The 17,490-nt window shown below is 36.7% G+C and overlaps 1 protein-coding gene across 5 annotated transcripts in view; it reads right to left on the bottom strand.

Annotated features, from left to right (window-relative positions):
- ABCC9 (ATP binding cassette subfamily C member 9) overlaps positions 1-17,490 on the bottom strand; it is a 115,231-nt gene that overhangs the window by 52,695 nt on the left and 45,046 nt on the right. For 2 of the 5 annotated variants that reach the window (XM_045184299.2, XM_024575544.4), the window contains exons 16-21: positions 17,088-17,195; positions 12,686-12,758; positions 11,723-11,828; positions 3,791-3,829; positions 1,802-1,903; positions 72-156 (exon numbers count right to left, since the gene is read on the bottom strand). In XM_045184299.2, the coding sequence (XP_045040234.1) occupies positions 72-156; positions 1,802-1,903; positions 3,791-3,829; positions 11,723-11,828; positions 12,686-12,758; positions 17,088-17,195 (513 nt within the window). The remainder of the gene's footprint in view (positions 1-71; positions 157-1,801; positions 1,904-3,790; positions 3,830-11,722; positions 11,829-12,685; positions 12,759-17,087; positions 17,196-17,490) is intronic. The other 3 variants (XM_045184301.2, XM_071221067.1, XM_045184300.2) reach the window with 2 other exon arrangements.

Genomic DNA, 17,490 nt, shown 5'->3' with positions numbered 1-17,490 from the left:
ACAGGTTAATGAAAACCAGAAGGCTTTTCTAGAGTTTTGTTCATCATTTAGTTCAACTCTACATAGCTCACCCTCTCTCCAATTTCAGTTTGGTCTCCAAATGGTAGTAAGTCAATATCTGGCTGAAGAGAACAGGCATCTGTGACAGCTTTATACCTTTGGGAGAAAAGATTTTGAGTTTTTAGAACATTATTAATATGCTGCCCATAAAGTAAGTCCCAAGTTCAATATCTTAGGAGCTGGAATACAACATTTATTGAACAATTATACATATTAGCTTCTAAGCTAAGTTTGTGTACACAAGGATAAATAAGTATTGACTCTCACTCTTACAAAGCTAGTAAATGGAGCACGAGACTGACACAGAAACATATAGTAAAAATGTACCCTGTACCCTGCGAGGTGCTCTCGCAGAAGAGGGTACAAAGTGCTCCCAGAAAACACACAGGAAGAAATGACTGACCATTCTGAGAAGTCAGTGACATCTTTGCAGAGGAAGCGAGGTGTAAATAATATCCAGAAAGAGGAGTCATAATTTGTCAAGAAATGAGGGAAAGGAAGCTTAAAAACTGCCCGCAGGTGAGAGAGTTTACAGTGCATACGTGAGACACCAGGAGGCTCCCCAGGACTAAAGCACAGGTTGTGGGGGGGTGTCTGTGCATACTAAGCCCAACGCTGAAGTAAGAGCAAACAGAAGATGAAGAGGATGGACAGGACTCCCACTGATCCAAGGCTGGGACTGGGGACCCACTGGCCTGGAAGTCTAAGGCAGCATGGAGTTTGAAAGTGCTGGGGAAACTATCGGTGGTTTCACTTTCTCAATCACCTAGTCTTAAAATATTCAAGCCATCCTTGATTCCTCCTTCTCCCTGCTCATATTTGGCCATTCTGATCCTAGAATGGTTTTCTGTCAACCACCTCTTCTTTTCCATTTTTCTAGCCACCCCCAGTCACAGGCAACAAACACTGCGTGCTTGGATAATTATTTGAACAAATGTCTAAATGTGTCCTTGCTCCTAATTCAGGTCCATCCCATATATCCGTCATTACACAGCCAGATTAAACATCACATTTACCTTGTTATGTCCCTTTCTCAAACGTGCTGTACCTCCCCAGAAGCCACATAGTTACATCCAGCTGGATTCTATGGCCCACCACTACCCTGCCTCAGCCTCCTTCACAAACCAGTTCCCCACTGTCAATATCCCCAAATCCCTTTCTGTCTGGTTTGTGCTCAGGCCCCAAAAGACCCCAAGCCATTTAGATTCCACACTATTTACTCTTCCCACTCCCTTCCTCGTCCCTCTTCCATGACTTCATTCTCCTTAACTTTCAAGACCCAGTTTGGGGTCTTAAGACTCATCCTTGTGAAAGTGGCTTAAGGAAAGGGTCACACCTTGGAGCACTCCAGTGGTACTTAAAAGATGAGTTAAATATGGCAAATTCTGGCCGCTCCCAGACACTAGACCCCTCAGATCCCACAGCCTTCCTCTCTTTCAATATGTTAGCCTTCCTTCTGCTGCTTACTTGGGTTTTCCCTTCTGTTTACCAATAATCTCACCACCTCACATACTTGTACATACACACTTCACTTTCATCTGTTTAGTTTTGGTGTACAAATTATTCTCAGTAAGTGTACAGAATGGGCTGAAACTTCCAAGGAGGCTTCTCTTAAAACAGTTGAATCAAAAGACCTGGTGATGAGGATGGAAGGAGGGCAAGCAGGGAGGAAAGGAACTCCCAATGTAAAGATTCCAGACACTATGGACCAAACATAAGGATTTTATAAATTGAAAATTACCTCTGTTTGTTGAAAGGACTTCCAAAGGTAATATTTTCTTCTACTGTTGCATTTAATAGCCAGGGCTTTTGAGCTGCATAAGCCACGGAATATCTGCTCCTACTGGAAAATGGAAAAAAAAAACCTGACAAAATAGTAAAATCATGCAAGGGCGCTATGCTCTATGTGTATTTTAGTGTGATTAAGGGAAATTTGATAAAATATCTCAAACACAGAAATAGAGAACTTCTAAAAGAAAACATTTTAACAACCACCAATTTTATTAATTAATGGTTAAAGATTCCACCTGAATTCAAAGGATTAGAATTGTATCAAAATATCACACATTGTGCAAAATTTGATTTTGCTGTGCTAGAGAAGTGTTTTAAGGTAGATATAATTAATTGAAGTTTTATTTTCTAAAGGTATAATTTTTAAAATAATTAAATAACAATTCACTTTCTCATAGCCACAGATGTTTTAATTTATAGTAAAATTAATAATTTTTATATGTAGACCTTAAAACATAATGTGAATTGAGCTATAATTATAGCATGTGTTTGTGGCTTAATCATATTACATATATTAAGGCAGTAGATGTTATGTATTTCAAAACAAACAATAATATTTTGAAGATTCCATTTCAATGTTGAAAGACTTATACATCTAAGAGCCACATATTTCAATACATACTGAAATAGTTTATTTAAAAATGTAACTCTTTCCTCTCATATTTTTGGGCTTGTACATTCTACCAGTCTGTAGCTCAAACTTTGATTTGCAATAATTAGGAAAATGCAGGTGAGCTGAAGATAAAGAAGTCGATGAGATTGGGGCAGGGAAAGGCTCACACGTCCATAGTTAGTTCATTGACTGTAAGTACTAATAAAGGAATTACGGTTAAAGGAGCAATAAGATTAAGAAAAAGAGTAGTTAGAAATGCTGAATGATTATCCTGAAACATAATGTCTAGCAGTTAGAATACATAATAACATACAGTATGCTAGTGGTCTCTTGGATAACCACGAGAGCAGCCAAACAGCGGTTCCCAACTTCTGACATGTCTGCTTCCCTTAAGTCCTTTAAGGTTTTTTTTTTCTTTTTGAAATACAGGTAGCATTTTGTTCTCCATCTCTCCATCACTGTTGAACTCATAAACAATATACTGTATTTTGCCATGTATAATGCACACTTTTTGCCCAGATTTTTGAGGGAAAAATAAGGATGCGCATTATATATGGGTAGTACCAACTCTGTATCTATATAAATGTTTTTAATTCTTTAATTTATGCTTATGCATTAAAAGTGTAACTCTAGAAAGCAATAATTATTATATCTGCATACAAAATAACACCCTAGAATATGATAACTGATTTTGTTTCTAAATATAAATAAATAAAAGTTGAATTAAAAATTTAAAAGGAAAGATATTTTTCCTGAAAATTTGGGCCAAAAACTTGAGTGTGCATTATACATGGGAGAGCATATTACACATGGCAAAATACGGTACATGTTAATTCTTTCATTTTTATTGAATTTATTGGGATGACATTGGTGAATAAAATTACACAGGTTTCAGATGTACCTATATAGTTTTATAATACATCATCTATATATTCCATTGTGCGTTCACCTCCCAAAATCTAGCTTCCTTCCGTCACCACTTACTCCCCTTTACCTTCTTCTACCTTCTCCTACCCCTTTTTCCAATTTTACAATATCCCAAACCCAATTTGCTAACAACAGATTGAGTTTCAGCCAAAGTTAAGACGTATGTGACTCACTGAAGGAAAACAGTTAACACAATGGGCCATTTTTTAAAATTAATTCTTTCAGCAGCCCGCAACTGTTGGGAACCACTGCTATTGGAAGTATTCTAGCATATTTTAATATATATCTTCATACATCATCAGAATGAACAAAATGACTAGGAGAAAGAAATTGAGTATCAAGTAAAGTCTGAGGAAGGAAGTCATTTTTATTAAATGCAGATTAAAATAGAAATAATACCTTCTGGTTGCTTCAAAAGAAGGTTCAGATTCATTTACACTGCAAGTATGGCAAACAATTTCCATTAATTATGAAATGTAAATACAGAATGACTGTCTAAACATACCAGTGAGAGATTAAGTAAACATTGGACATATTTAATAGCTACAACTCCCAAATGGTTTTTGATATTAGTTTCAAAGAAAAATCACATAAATAATATTTTAATGTCTTAATTGGTTAGAAAATAATTACTTCGTGAGCTTCCAAAAGATAAATAGCACTGTTCTCTTTCGCACAAAATATGGATTCATACAATAACCTGGGTTCTAGCCCCCACTCTGCTCCAACTAGCTATATAAATTTAGGCAATTTCTCTAGAATAGTTTCCTAGTCTGTATAAGGATTTAATATCGCCAAGGCCTCCTTAGCTTTAAAATTCAAATTTAATCCATATAAATTCCCAATTATCTACCCCAAAGTAGGGTAAAAGTATGAGAAAAAGAATTAACTTTGAGACTCTGAACTCGAAAGGTTTAGAAACAGCCTGGACCATAAGGAACTGGCAAGAAAGACAGACATTTACAATAGGTCAAACTGTGACATCCAGGTATAATTAATTACTGATATGATTTTTGTAAAAAGAAGTGTTTGACTAATTAAATTTAGTGATTGCTATATTATGGGCAAAAATACCTTATGACCTGTTGTTTTATTTTTACTAAATTTTAATAATTCAGTTGAATTTCATCATTCTGAAAAAACTGATTTGAAAACTACACACATATTAAAATCTATAGAGCTCCAAAAATAAATCTTATTTGACTTTGGAAAGAATCATAAACTTTTGGGGAGAAAATTTACCTAACTATGATACTTAGTGATATTTAGCGTGTAGTTACTAATCAGATTTTCACAATTGCTCATTGCTAATGACATCTTGGGATGGTTAATAGAAGCAGAAAGAAGCAATCTCAGACTAAAAATTCTCTCTCAATAATTGTTATTTCCTAATCTAAGTTGCTGACATAAAATAAATTAGTAAAATACACAATTCTCCAAGTGATATTTTCTACACAATATGCTTTAGATGCCAAGAAATTTGGATTTATTTTTTTAGTGATAAAAAGCCAATAAATTATCTCAATGATTTTAGATTATCTGAGGAAGATAGAGAACAAAAGAGGAAGGGCAGGTGTGTGGCAGAAATTATAACAGATTAATTCGCCTACTGGCATTCCAGGTAGAAAGGCCCATCAGACATTCGAAAAAGTCAATACAAACTGAAGATAAGAATTTGGAAGTCATCAATTATTTTCAATTACTATTGATTAAATTCCAACTGTACTTATTCACCCTAAATTCGAAACTATTAATTGATCACCACCAAAATGCTAGAGACACTGTACATGACAAAAACCCATGACTTCTTTCATGCTGCTGTCTGTTTTCTGGCAGGGTGACAAGGGGGTAAACAGTGTGACAGGTGCAGTAAAGAGTGGCATTGAAACACAGATAAAGAACCCCCAATTACAGGTAAACAATAGAGCTGATGCCAGGGGGATAAGTAAGAGTGGGCTAGATGAAAAAAGGTATTTTGTGCTAGATAAAATACATAGTGAATGGCCTCGAGGTATCCTGTCATAGAAGGAACTGATAAAAATTTAGCATGGCTGAAATGCAAGTATAAACAGGGAGTGAAGAAAAGTACATGGTAAACTTAAAAAAAAAAGTATGCACAGCCCAGATAATTAAGGGGCTCTTAAATTATTTTATAGAGTTGGAACGTTTCCTCAGAGCAATGGAAAACCACTGAAAAGGTTGAAATGAAAGAGAGATATAGGTTCAGTTTAGAAATAACACTCCGGCTGCAGAACGGAACACATGAATTGGAGGGAGCAAGACTGGAGGCAATATAGAAACCACTGGAGACTCTCAGAGTCCTGGAGATAAGAAGGCAGTGCCTTTAGTTAGGGTAATGGTGAATTAATGAAAGCAAGTGGACATATTTCCAGGTACCAAGGATTGTGTGATTGACAAGATGGGAGGAGTAATAGAGAGAAAGAAATCAAGGACAGGGAACACAAACTAGGAAGTACATATGGAGTACATATGGTGGAAGGAGATATTGAATTTAGCAGCAGGCACATTAAGTTTGAGGTACGTAAGAGATATCCAAATGACTATAGCCAGGAAGCAGAATTTGAAGTTCAGGGAGAGATCTGGTAAACAAATGAAGATATTGGGGTAATCTGACCTTATAATACATACCTTCTAATAAGGACTTTAGATTCCATCCTTTATTAGTGAAAAGTCAATAAACGACCTCAACAATTCTTGTTTGTTTCATAAGCAAACAAAGAAACAGGAGCAGACAGATAAAACTAAAGTCATGGGAAGTTATGTGATTGCTCGGCGAGTTATGTATAGAGACAGGAAGGAAGGGGACAAAGACAGAACCCTGAAAACATCACTATTTAACAAACGGCTAAGGAAGAGAAATCTGCAGAAGAGACTAAGAGGATCAGGGAAAAGTTATGAGGTAAGCTAAACCATGAGTTTTACTGGAAACTAAGAAAGATACCTTCTGAGGCAGAAAGTATGAGCCACAATGTCAAGTGGCTAGGAGGTCAAGTAAGATAATCATCATAAAAGTGCCCAGTGAATTTAATGATTAGGATGCAACGGATGGATTTGATAAGAATAGTTTCAGTAGGGTGACAGACATAGAAACCAGAGTGCAGTGGACTGAGGTGAGAGCAGAAAAAGAGAAATTGGAGAGAATGAGTGAAGTCCTTTTATCTTCGAAAGGAGGGAAAAGGGTGGTAGCTTATGGCTGAGATTAGAAAGTCAAAGAGAGGGAGAGGGAAAGGGAGAGAGAGGGAGAAGGACGTTAAGAGACAGAGAGTGAGAAAGAGAGAGAGAGAGAGAGAGAGAGAAATAGAGAGCTAGAGATAGAGAAAAAAAGAGTTCTGTTTTACAAACAGAAATGGGAATGAACCAGGGACCAGGGGCTGGGCAACATCTGAAGCAGGTAACATGCTTTGGCTTTAGGGTGTCCCAATCTCCTGAGAAGACTAGACTGAGTGATTTGAATCCACCTTAATGATTTGAACAATGTGCAGAGGAACCAGAAGAGAAGGTACATGTCAATCCACACGGAATAATAGGCTTTGTCAAAGAGATAAAATCGGAGTTGACACTAGAAACAGGGCTGAGGCCACCAATCTGAGAAGGGAATCGCATACACAGTATGTGCATTTGAGAACTACCGGCAGTTCAGAGTTACGGGAGCACAATGGTAAAGGTGGGTGGAATGGCAGGATATGAGTTTCAAAAGTCAGACAGGAAGAAGATTATGAAAGGCCCTGATGTAATATGCAAATATTACTTTTTTATATAATGAAAACAATTATAAGGAAAAAGAAAGTAATTGGACTTGCATTTCAAAAAGGTAAATCTTGCAGTGGTGTGAAAAAAGGTGAATAATTATTACAGTGAGTAGTTCATATAAGTGATAACTGCTTAAACTAGGGATATTAAAACAAACATGGAAATATGAGAAAAATGATTGGCTGGATTTTGCAGGCAATGGAGAGAGGGAGAGAGGAATCTAGTTTGAATCTTTGAGCTTTGATTTGGGCACCCACAAACTGATTTCAGGGTGAGTAAGTGAATGATATCTGAATCAGTATTCTCTGAATATTCCTGATCAAAAATATGTTTTATCAGCTATTAAGGATACCATGGAAGAAAATTAAGTGATTTTTGTAATTAAAGAAAAATGGAGCAAGTGTTAGCTTATCAGAACTCTTAAAGGCTTCGTGTTTGTCAGAGCCCACATAAATATTTTCTGAAGAAAAATCTTAGTCCTTCTGCCATTAAGAGATGGGATTATTGTCTATTAAGTATTCATAAAAAGATGATTTATAAATTATGGGAATTTTATAAATATGTATAATTATCTTAAATCCTTTCTTATACTTTCATTATATTGGTTCTTTCTCCAAGATATAACCTTTTATTAGATTTTAAAATTAGAATCCATGGGAGAGATTTCTTTAAAAAAAAATCTTAACCTCTACTGAGTAAAAATACGTCTTTACCTCTTATTCCCTCTTTGCTAGCTTTCATAAAGCTCAGAGCAGAATCTGTGGCCTATGTTTTATAATGGATTCCAGTGCATGCATTTCCATCTATTAATTTCTCAGATCATTATTTAAACTTTATTTTCCTTCTTGATATCTTTATCTTTTTTCAAGATTTATTATACTATGTCATTTTAAATAAAATAATTCACAACCTTTATGACATAAAGCAGGATACTTACTGAGGAATGCAGAAAATAACTAGATTGTGTAAAATACTGCCCTAACTCCCACATCCTTTCCTTCTCCATGTAAAAAATTACAATAATTATTAATGATGATATTGGGAGTCAATTTGTCTCAAGTGGAACTGGGCCTATAACCCTTTGTTAACACTGAAGAAGATTTGATAAGGCAAATGTCCTCGTTAGAGGTACGAAAACCGAACCTCAAGCTTTTTCTGTCACTGCCTCCATTCTTTATCTCTGTCTTAATGATAGTGAAACCAGGTAAAAACAAATCCCAAATAACTTGATTACGGCTGTATGTATTACACAATGTAATTTAACCCAGGAAGACCTGCTTCCCCAAACCTACAGTCATGCAAGACAGAGGGTGACAGTGGCAGGGCGAGCACTGGCTGGTGCCTGACCTCAGTAATCAACAGGAACTTGTCATGAGGCAAACCCCAGGCAGCAATTATTTACCAAGCTCTCTGCTGAGTGGTCATAAGACAGTTTCATGTCCACTAGCTGTTAAAGTTGCTCAACAGAAATGAAAGGTACACTCAATTTCTTAGCCTTCTTTCACCCATGAAACCAAAGATAGGATTTACAGTTCCATTATTTCCAGTTGAAATTTCACATCCAAGCACTTCCTTCTCTTCATTGGAGTTTAAAATAAAATCATTCTTAAAATGCCCTTAAATAGTCTTTACTCATTCTTGAAAGATGTCTGTGCACATGAAGAGCAGGCTAAGCCACAGCAGAATTCACAATGATGGGTAGAAAATGATACTGAAGAACATCTGTCGGTCAAGAGCTAGGTTTCCTAGTCTTGGCACAACTGACATTTGGGGTCAGATAATTCCTCTTCATGGGTGGGGATAGGGCTGTGCTGTGCATTGTAGGTTGTTTGGAAGCATCCCTGGCTCCTACCAACCAGATCAGTAGCAGCCTAATTTCCCTTTGTGACAGCCAAAAATATCTCCAGATATTGTCTAATGTCCCCAAAGTTATACCTAGTTTATAATTGGTCTACACTCCAATTTCTTAGGTAAACTGTAACCAATTTGTTTATAAACTGCTTATGGGGTCTACTAGGTAGATAATACTATAGTTCTGAGGCACTTTACTACCACCATGTGCTTTGAAGAGGCCAAGCCAACCATTCAAATGTCCAGATGAAGCTCCATGCTGTATACCTCTTTTTTAACATCCTTAGGGGTGCACTAGCCTGACCTATTCATATCTCTAACTAGGTAATTCTAGTGTCTAGTTTGAATTGGGTATGAAGAAAAATGGCTGACTTCTCAGCCCCTTATGAAGGTTCTGGAAAAGATTATTTCATATTGCTTCTCTGAACATTGAATCATTAAGACTCTGTTTACATTTAAGCTTTATATATATTGCAGTTTTTCCATAACTTCTTTTTTTATATAGTCTTCATTCTTTAATTTTTAGGGGCTTTCTTTCTTTTTTTTCCTTCCTTCCTTCTTTCCTTCCTTTCTTGTTGTTTTATTCCAGTTGTCCCAATTTTCCACCATTGCTCTCCCCTGCCCCACCCACCCCCTGCTCCCACAGTCAATCCCCACCCCATTGTCTTTGTCCATGGGTCATTCATACATGTTCTTTAACTAGGCCCTTACCCTTCTTTCCTTTTTCCCCCTCCTCCCTCCCCTCTGGTCCCTGTCAGTTTGTTCCTTGTTTTCATGCCTCTGGTTCTATTTTGCTCATTTGTTTGTTTTGTTCACTAGGTTCCTGTTGATGAGATCATGTGGTATTTGTCTTTCACCACCTGGCTTATTTCACGTAGCATAATACTCTCCTGTTCCATCCATGCTGTTGTGAAAGGTAGGAGTTCCTTCTTTCTTTCTGCTGCATAGTATTCCATTGTGTAAATGTACCACAGTTTCTTTGATCCACTAATTTACTGATGGGCACTTAGGCTATTTCCAGCACTTGCTTATTGTAAATTATGCTGCTACGAATATTAGGGTGCATAGGTTCTTTTGAATTGGTGTTTCAGAATTCTTAGGGTCTAATTCCAGCAGTGGAATTGCCAGGTCAAAGGCAGTTTCATTTTTAATTTTTTGAGGAAATTCCATACTGTTCTCCACAGTGGCTGCATCAGCCTACATTCCCACCAACAGTGCACTAGGGGTCCCTGTTCTCCGCATACTCACCAGCACTTGTTGTGTATTGATTTGTTAATGATGGCCATTCTGACTGGTGTGAGGTGGTACCTTACAGTGGTTTTAATTTGCATCTCTCTGACGGCTAGTGATGCTGAGCATCCTTTCATATGCTTATGGGCCCTCTATATGTCCTCCTTGGAGAAGTGCCTGTTCAGGTCCTTTGTCCATTTTTTTAATTGGGTTGTTTGTCTTCCTGACATTGAGTCCTATGAGTTCTTTGTATATTTTGGGAATCAAACCTTTGTCCAAGGTGTCATTGGCAACTATGTTTTCCCACACAGTTTATTCTCTTTGTATTTTGATGATGATTTCTTTAGCTGTGCAGAAGGTTTTTAATTTGATGTAGTCCCATTTGTTTATTCTTTTGTTTATTTCCCTTGCCCTTTATTGGTGAAAATATTGCTGTGTGGGATATCTGAAGTTTCACTGTCTATGTTTTTCCCCTAGGACTTTTTGGTGTCATAGCTTATGTTTAAGTCCTTTATCCATTTTGAGTTTATTCTGGTATGGTGTAAATTGGTGGTCTAGTTTCATTTTTTTTTTGCATGTGCCATATATGAGAAACCTACAGCCAACATCATACTCAACAGGCAAAAACTAAAAGCTTTCCCCCTAAGATCAGGAACAAGATAAGTGTGTCTGATTTCACCACTTCTATTCAACATAGTATTGGAAGTTCTAGCCATGGTGATCAGAAAAGAAAAAGAAATAAAAGGCATCCAAATTGGAATGAAGGAAGTAAAACTGACATTATTTGCAGATGACATGATAGTGTACATAGTAAACTTTATAGGTTTACTACTTGCCCAAAAACCTACTTGACCTAATAAGTGAATTTGGAAAAATAGAGGGATACAAAGTTAATATTCAGAAATTGAAGGCATTTTTGTACACTAACAATGAAATATCAGAAATAGAATCTAGAAAAAAAATCCCATTTACTATAGCAGCAAGAAAAATAAAGTACCTAGGAATAAACTTAACCAAGGAGGCAAAAGACCTGTACTCAGAGAATTACAGAACTTTGAAGAATGAAATTAAGGAAGACACAAACAATTGGAAGCATATACCATGTTTATGGACTGGAAGAATCCATAACTTCTTTTAGTATAAGATGAATTTTAAATTATTTCTTTGATTGTTATCCATTTAACTCTAAAAATCTCTCTGTATAGTCTCAATCTTTTATCTCAGCCACATACTAGTTTTTACTAGTATAAATCTCTATAAAATTGCATTGTTATTCTTAATTTATGACATTTAATGTTCTACTAATTTAAATAAGGAAATACATACATACACACATATGTAAACAAATACATAAATAACCGTGCTTGTTTCTGAGGGATTTCTCAGACTCCTGGCATAGGAATCTGTTGTTCTAATTTCTTCCCTTGGAACATAATCAGGTATGACAGAGCAATAAAAACCAATTTCAAATGCACATACTTGCTCCAGTGAACTTTTCCTTCCAGTGTCTGCATCTCACCAAGGATGGCAAGGAGAAGAGATGACTTCCCACATCCCACTTGGCCCACAATCATGGTTAACTGACCTAGAGAAATGAACAAAGGACATAACAGAATGAGATGGAATTTTCTTGATAAAATAAAAGCAAAATACATTGAGAAAAGGCTGATGTTTCACAATCAATGGCTCAGTTTTGGTCTTTGGCAATAAGGTATTCCTAATAGCTCCTTTCTGTGATATGTAAGTTTCTTGAAAAAAAGAAAAAAATTAAAAGATATATAACTTATTATTTTTCAAGCTATAAGAATAGCTGAAATTAGTGAACAAAACATTGAAATATTTGCCTAAATTATCTATATTAGTTTTAACTTTATTATTCAATTCATTCAGGAGAAAAAGGCAATTTTGACTAAATCTGGTAATCGGGATAAGTGACTGGGGCTGTTATTAAGATGTCTTCTCCAATCTCTTACATTGATTTGCATGTATAATAGAAAAATCCCAAGCTACTGACCATTAGGAGAAGTCAAAAAATATTTTCTATTCAACTATCCAGACATTTTAAATGAAACATACTAGGTTTTACAGCCTTAACTATCTTGAAAACATCATCAATATTCATTAGGGTTAAAAAAATAATTTCTTATCTATTCTTTCTTTAAATCCTTTCTCAAACAAAATGAGAAAGCCCATTATTTAAATAGGACAAATCAACAATTGAACTGATCAAATTTAATTTGGACATGTCCAAAAATCTACACTCGGTAGTAAAAGGCAAGTCTCATTTCTAGTCCTTTCCATACAGACAGTCATAAGCTCCCTGGTGCAAATAAAATAACTATAAGTAATTGTTGTCTTTCTTTTCATGAGGCTCAATTATCTTGAAAGATCAATGGTTGTGATAATTAACAACTACAAAAATTAGTAACCAATGATTCTTACCTGTTGGGATTTGAATATTTATATCGGATAACGTAGCTAAACCACTGCCCCATGAAAAGTACCCATTTGTGACCTAGAAAATACGATATAAAAATTAAATTATAAAATTATGTAAATATGTAGTGTTAATAATAATCCAATTAAAATAAATTTTCTTTTTAAAGCACTGACCGATCTTGAATACAAGAGAGAACACACGGTGGTGAAATGTCGGGTTACAACTATGTAAGAGGTCCCAGTGAAAACCAGAAGAGAATGGGAGTATTGTAAAAGGAGGGCGTTTGAATTAGCGATGTTATGAAGAGTACTGAAAATTTGGGATTACTGGGCATTTTCTTGTGAGAAGTCTTCAAAAGCAATCATCCCAAATATTTACCAAGTAACTCTCATCACTCACTGTTGTCTCACTACCAGACAGTTCCCAGAATCCTGGTGATGCAACAGAAATAACTACAAATTATTCCACACACCTGATTCTGTCACCTGAAGAAGGTTTTGTAATAAATGAGTTTCTTGAATTATATGGATTCATTGTTTTCACTGAACTTAAAGAAAGAATAAAGAGAATAGAGGAATAAAGCACAGAAATGAGGTGCCACTGTTTGGGAGTGTAAACTTCAACAACCAGCAAGGTTCTTAAGAACATAGAATCATCCAAAGCTATCTACTGCTTTTGTTTTTGTTATTATTTTATTTTTGCATTCTATTCCTTTTAGCAGGCATCAGGAGGACTTGGTAGTTGTAACAGTTACAATAATGGGAAACAAAATAGGTATAATAGAACCCAAAGATTGAGAGGGTGAATAGAGACAGATAAGTGGAGGGAAAGATTTTGAAAATTACAGGAAATTAAAGTAAGAACACACCTTGCTTATAAATTAATATCTTGTTTCAAATTACAAATGATGGAATTTCTAAGCACATTATTTTTTTTGGAATTCTGCAGAATAGATTGGTGATGTCTATATTGTTACTAAATATATCTCTAAAAACAAATTAATAAAACAACTTAGAGTAAAAAAGTTTTTTTGAAAAGGCTAGATTGTATTTTTCCAAGTAGGTTTTCTCTAGCTTGTAAACTGTGTGGCATTTATGCATGAAATATCCATCATATAGATAGGCATGAAATTAATTCTGGAAAAAGGGTGCAAAGAAGGCTAGATTATTGATTGCTTTACAAATTTTCTGAACACCTACTATGTGTGAGGTTCTGTACTGGGACTGACATAGGCTACAAAGAAGGTATAATGCACCCTCCTTACCCCTATGAAGCTTGCTATCAGATGGGTGAAAAAACCGTGGATGTAAGTGCAACTTAAGACATCATGGGCTAAGTAAGTAGTAAGCAGACAAAACAAACAGACAATAAGTAAAACAGCAGATGAGAAAGAAAATCATTTATACATGAAATGGCTAAAACAACTGCAGAAGATGAGTCCTTTTAACTAGTTTTGGAAAAGATGACTGAATTTCAATGAAGGTATTTCTGGGTAAAGAACTATAATAAGAATAGGTGCAGGATCAGAAAACTGTGAAACATATTGTGGAAATAATAAAGGTGGCTGGGACAGGGATTTCAGATACTGTGCCTCAGTGACAATTAATGCTCAGCAAAATTATACAGCCACAGCCTCAGAGGCTGAGCATCCTTCTTTCTCTAAAGCAGGAAACAGGAAACTACAGGAGTTGTAAGTTAGATGGCTTGGAGGAAGGTCAGCATGGAATGGAGAGAGGCATGACAACCTTAATGCTATCAGTGAATTGGGAGTGAAGGTTATCTTCAGAGAGGGGGTGGAAGAGAGACAGGAAGGAGATGGGAAGAGAGTGGTGAGAGCTGAAGAGCTACTGTAGATTCTGAAAAATAATGCTGATCAGAGGCATGCAAAATAATTGCCAAGAACTACTGAGGGTCAGCTGAGGTTGGAGATAATAAATCTGTGGCTATGCCAACTTGGAGCAGTGTGTCATTTTCTCCACAGTACTCAGCAGCCTGATTATAGGACTGTAGGAGATTCAAGGTTGAACTGCTTACAGAAAGGTGCTAGAGAACTGGGAGAAAAGAAAAGGGCTCAAGTTCCTGGATGTTTCAATGACATTAAAAACAGTAACAGTGAAGGTGAAGGCCTGGGACAGCTGGAGGGTCAGATCTGATGTAAGTGACTGACTGGTACTGTAGAGTTGAAAATGTCAGAGAAGCAGCAGTTCCAGGAGGTGTCTAAGTGTAAACACAAGTGAGGCTGTAGAAGTAGAGTGACTGTAGATTTAAGGGATTTCTGGACTGGTACACGAGACAGGCTGTGCACTTGAAAGTTTAAATCATGCCCAAGCTTGGCACCCACTAAGGGAAAAAGATGAACTAGAAAACAGATACTTGAATCTTCAAGGAAGTGGGGGAATGCAGCTAACACTATAAATCTTTGCAAAGGTTCATAACAGGGTAGGTGCAAAAATGAACCTCATAGTACCATTGCGACAGAGGGAAGATGGAGACACACCTAACGCACGTCACTAGGGGATGGGGAAAGCACAGGGATGCGTGCTGCAGCACACAGTAGTGCAGGCGGAAGGGGCAGCTGTCATAAAGCATCTCGGTAGACTGAAAGCACATCGACGCTCAGAACAACGCTACATATTTTGCAGGGATATGACCGTGTTTAAGTGCATACATTGAACACGTTAGAGCTGGAACTGCAATGGTGGGGGGCCAGGGAGAGAGATATGAGAGACAGCAGTGATGTGTTGGGGACCTTCAGAGGGAGCTGACATTCTTTGCTTGGTGGTGGCTGGAGAGCTGTTTAGTTTTTCATTTAATGCTAAATATATGTTTTATGTAATTTTCTGTTGTATTTCCCAATAAAGATATTTCAAAAAGATAAATGAGTTAATACCAATTTGGGAATTTCCACCATGAATAAACAATAATTTGGGCTTGAAGGTGTGCTTGAACTGTTTGGCCATTCAGAGGCATAGCAGACTCTAAGACATTGACAAAGAGCATTTGGGGGACTTTATTTTTTTGGTGCATGAAGTCAATTTTGGGAAAAAATAATGGCCTCCCATTTTTACACAAAATGAAAACAAATCTAAAAGGCACACCAAAAAGACATATTTTTAGATTCCTATTATGTTGAAGAGAAAATGTCAGTTAAAAAAATAACCATGTTCCCTTAGACATTAATACTTTTGCTTGTTAGCTCGGCATATTTGAGAACTTGCAGCATAGAGGAGATCCTTTCTGGTCTCTTATTACTTACTTTTTCATAGCCTAGTACTTCGCACCCTACTTACACATTATAATTGCTTAGAAAACTACTAGAATTATTTTTTTAAATGAGGTCCCTATATTTTATATATATTTAAACATTTCTAGGTTATTCTAATGTACACCCAACATTAAGAGTCACTACAGCTCTTTAAAATTCACAGGTGACATATTTTATCCTCAAAACAAACTAAAGGCCATCTCCAACTCAAGATGGGCAGACCATGGGTCAGAGAGTCAAAGTAATTTTCCCCAAAGTCACACATCAAATTGACGGCAGAGGTAGGGCTATCAGAGGCTTATTCCACCCATTAACACGTTTGCTCCGATTGTAAGCTTCTCGTAGGACAGGTATTGTGCCAGGCAATAGGAATGAGAGAACAATGAAGTGTAGCTCTTGGCTCTACTATACAATCCATCACACCTCTCTCATTCTTTGATTGCATGGGCAGTGAGGGGAGCTGGATAGTCAGGAGCAGCTAAAGCAGCTAGTTTTCAAGGGCTAGTTTCCTGGACTCCAGTGTTTCTGAAGTCCAGAGGCTTTTGGCTGCTGCAGGCATCTGTTCCACCCCTTGCACAGCACTGACCCTTCCCTGGGGCTCATCCCAACTATCAGCCCTCAGCCTGTGTTCCTCTGGTGGCCTGTTTAGAAAAGCACACGTACGTGCCCGGAGAGCGTACCAAAGGCTGAGTATAAAATTAACCAAAGGCAGTACTAGAAACCTGGGTGAACGCACACAGCATGGTATAAACTTTTCCTGGTTGAAGACAATTACTATCTCATTTATTTCCTTAAAAATTGGATTTATAATATTGGTATTCTCTATAAATCAATTTGCTTGGTAGGTAAAATAAGAGCGTGAGAGGAATTGTGTTAGATACTAGCTTCTACAGCAGATTCAGAAGAAAGGCTCCTTCTCAAGCTATTAAAACATACTGCTGAGGCAAAACTGCGGTTGGAAGGTGAGGAAGAACTGAGAATTATAAACTCATCAGAATATCTTTTTAAAATGTTATAAGGATTAGTGATCATTGTAAAGAGACTTTAAAGACACATTTCAGGACATGTTTGTTGAGCTTCCCTATAAAAGAGTAGCATAACTGTTTCTATTCATGTAAGAATCCAGGAAGTAGAATAACCTTTATTGCAATATCCTCTGTCTCTGCCGGGCGTAGACGTCTTGTTGATTGCTCATAGCTGTCCAGGTGATATCTCCCAGGCTGCTTCCTGTTTATAGTTTTCGACTGCTGCATTCCAAATGGGAAAGAACACAAATTGGAGCTTTATGAAAAAAGTGAGGTTTTACTGAACTCACTTTGCTACTTCTCCACTTGAATTCCAAGAAAAAGAAACAAGTAAATGTCATATTTAAACTATTTCAATGGTTTCTCCAAAAAAAGGGCAAATGATAACAAAAATGTGCTCTGCTATAATTGTAAATCTAATTCACAGCTTCTTTAAAAACAGGAAAATACGAAGATAGGCTATGCTGCTTGCAAATGACGGAGGTTGAAGTGCCATCCCCCGAACTAGGTTTGGATT

Source organism: Desmodus rotundus, chromosome 3 (assembly GCF_022682495.2).
Source record: "Desmodus rotundus isolate HL8 chromosome 3, HLdesRot8A.1, whole genome shotgun sequence".
In the NCBI taxonomy this organism is placed as follows: Eukaryota; Metazoa; Chordata; class Mammalia; order Chiroptera; family Phyllostomidae; genus Desmodus; species Desmodus rotundus.
The sequence above is the reverse complement of the archived record's forward strand: the minus strand, read 5'-3'. Positions and strand labels throughout refer to the sequence as shown.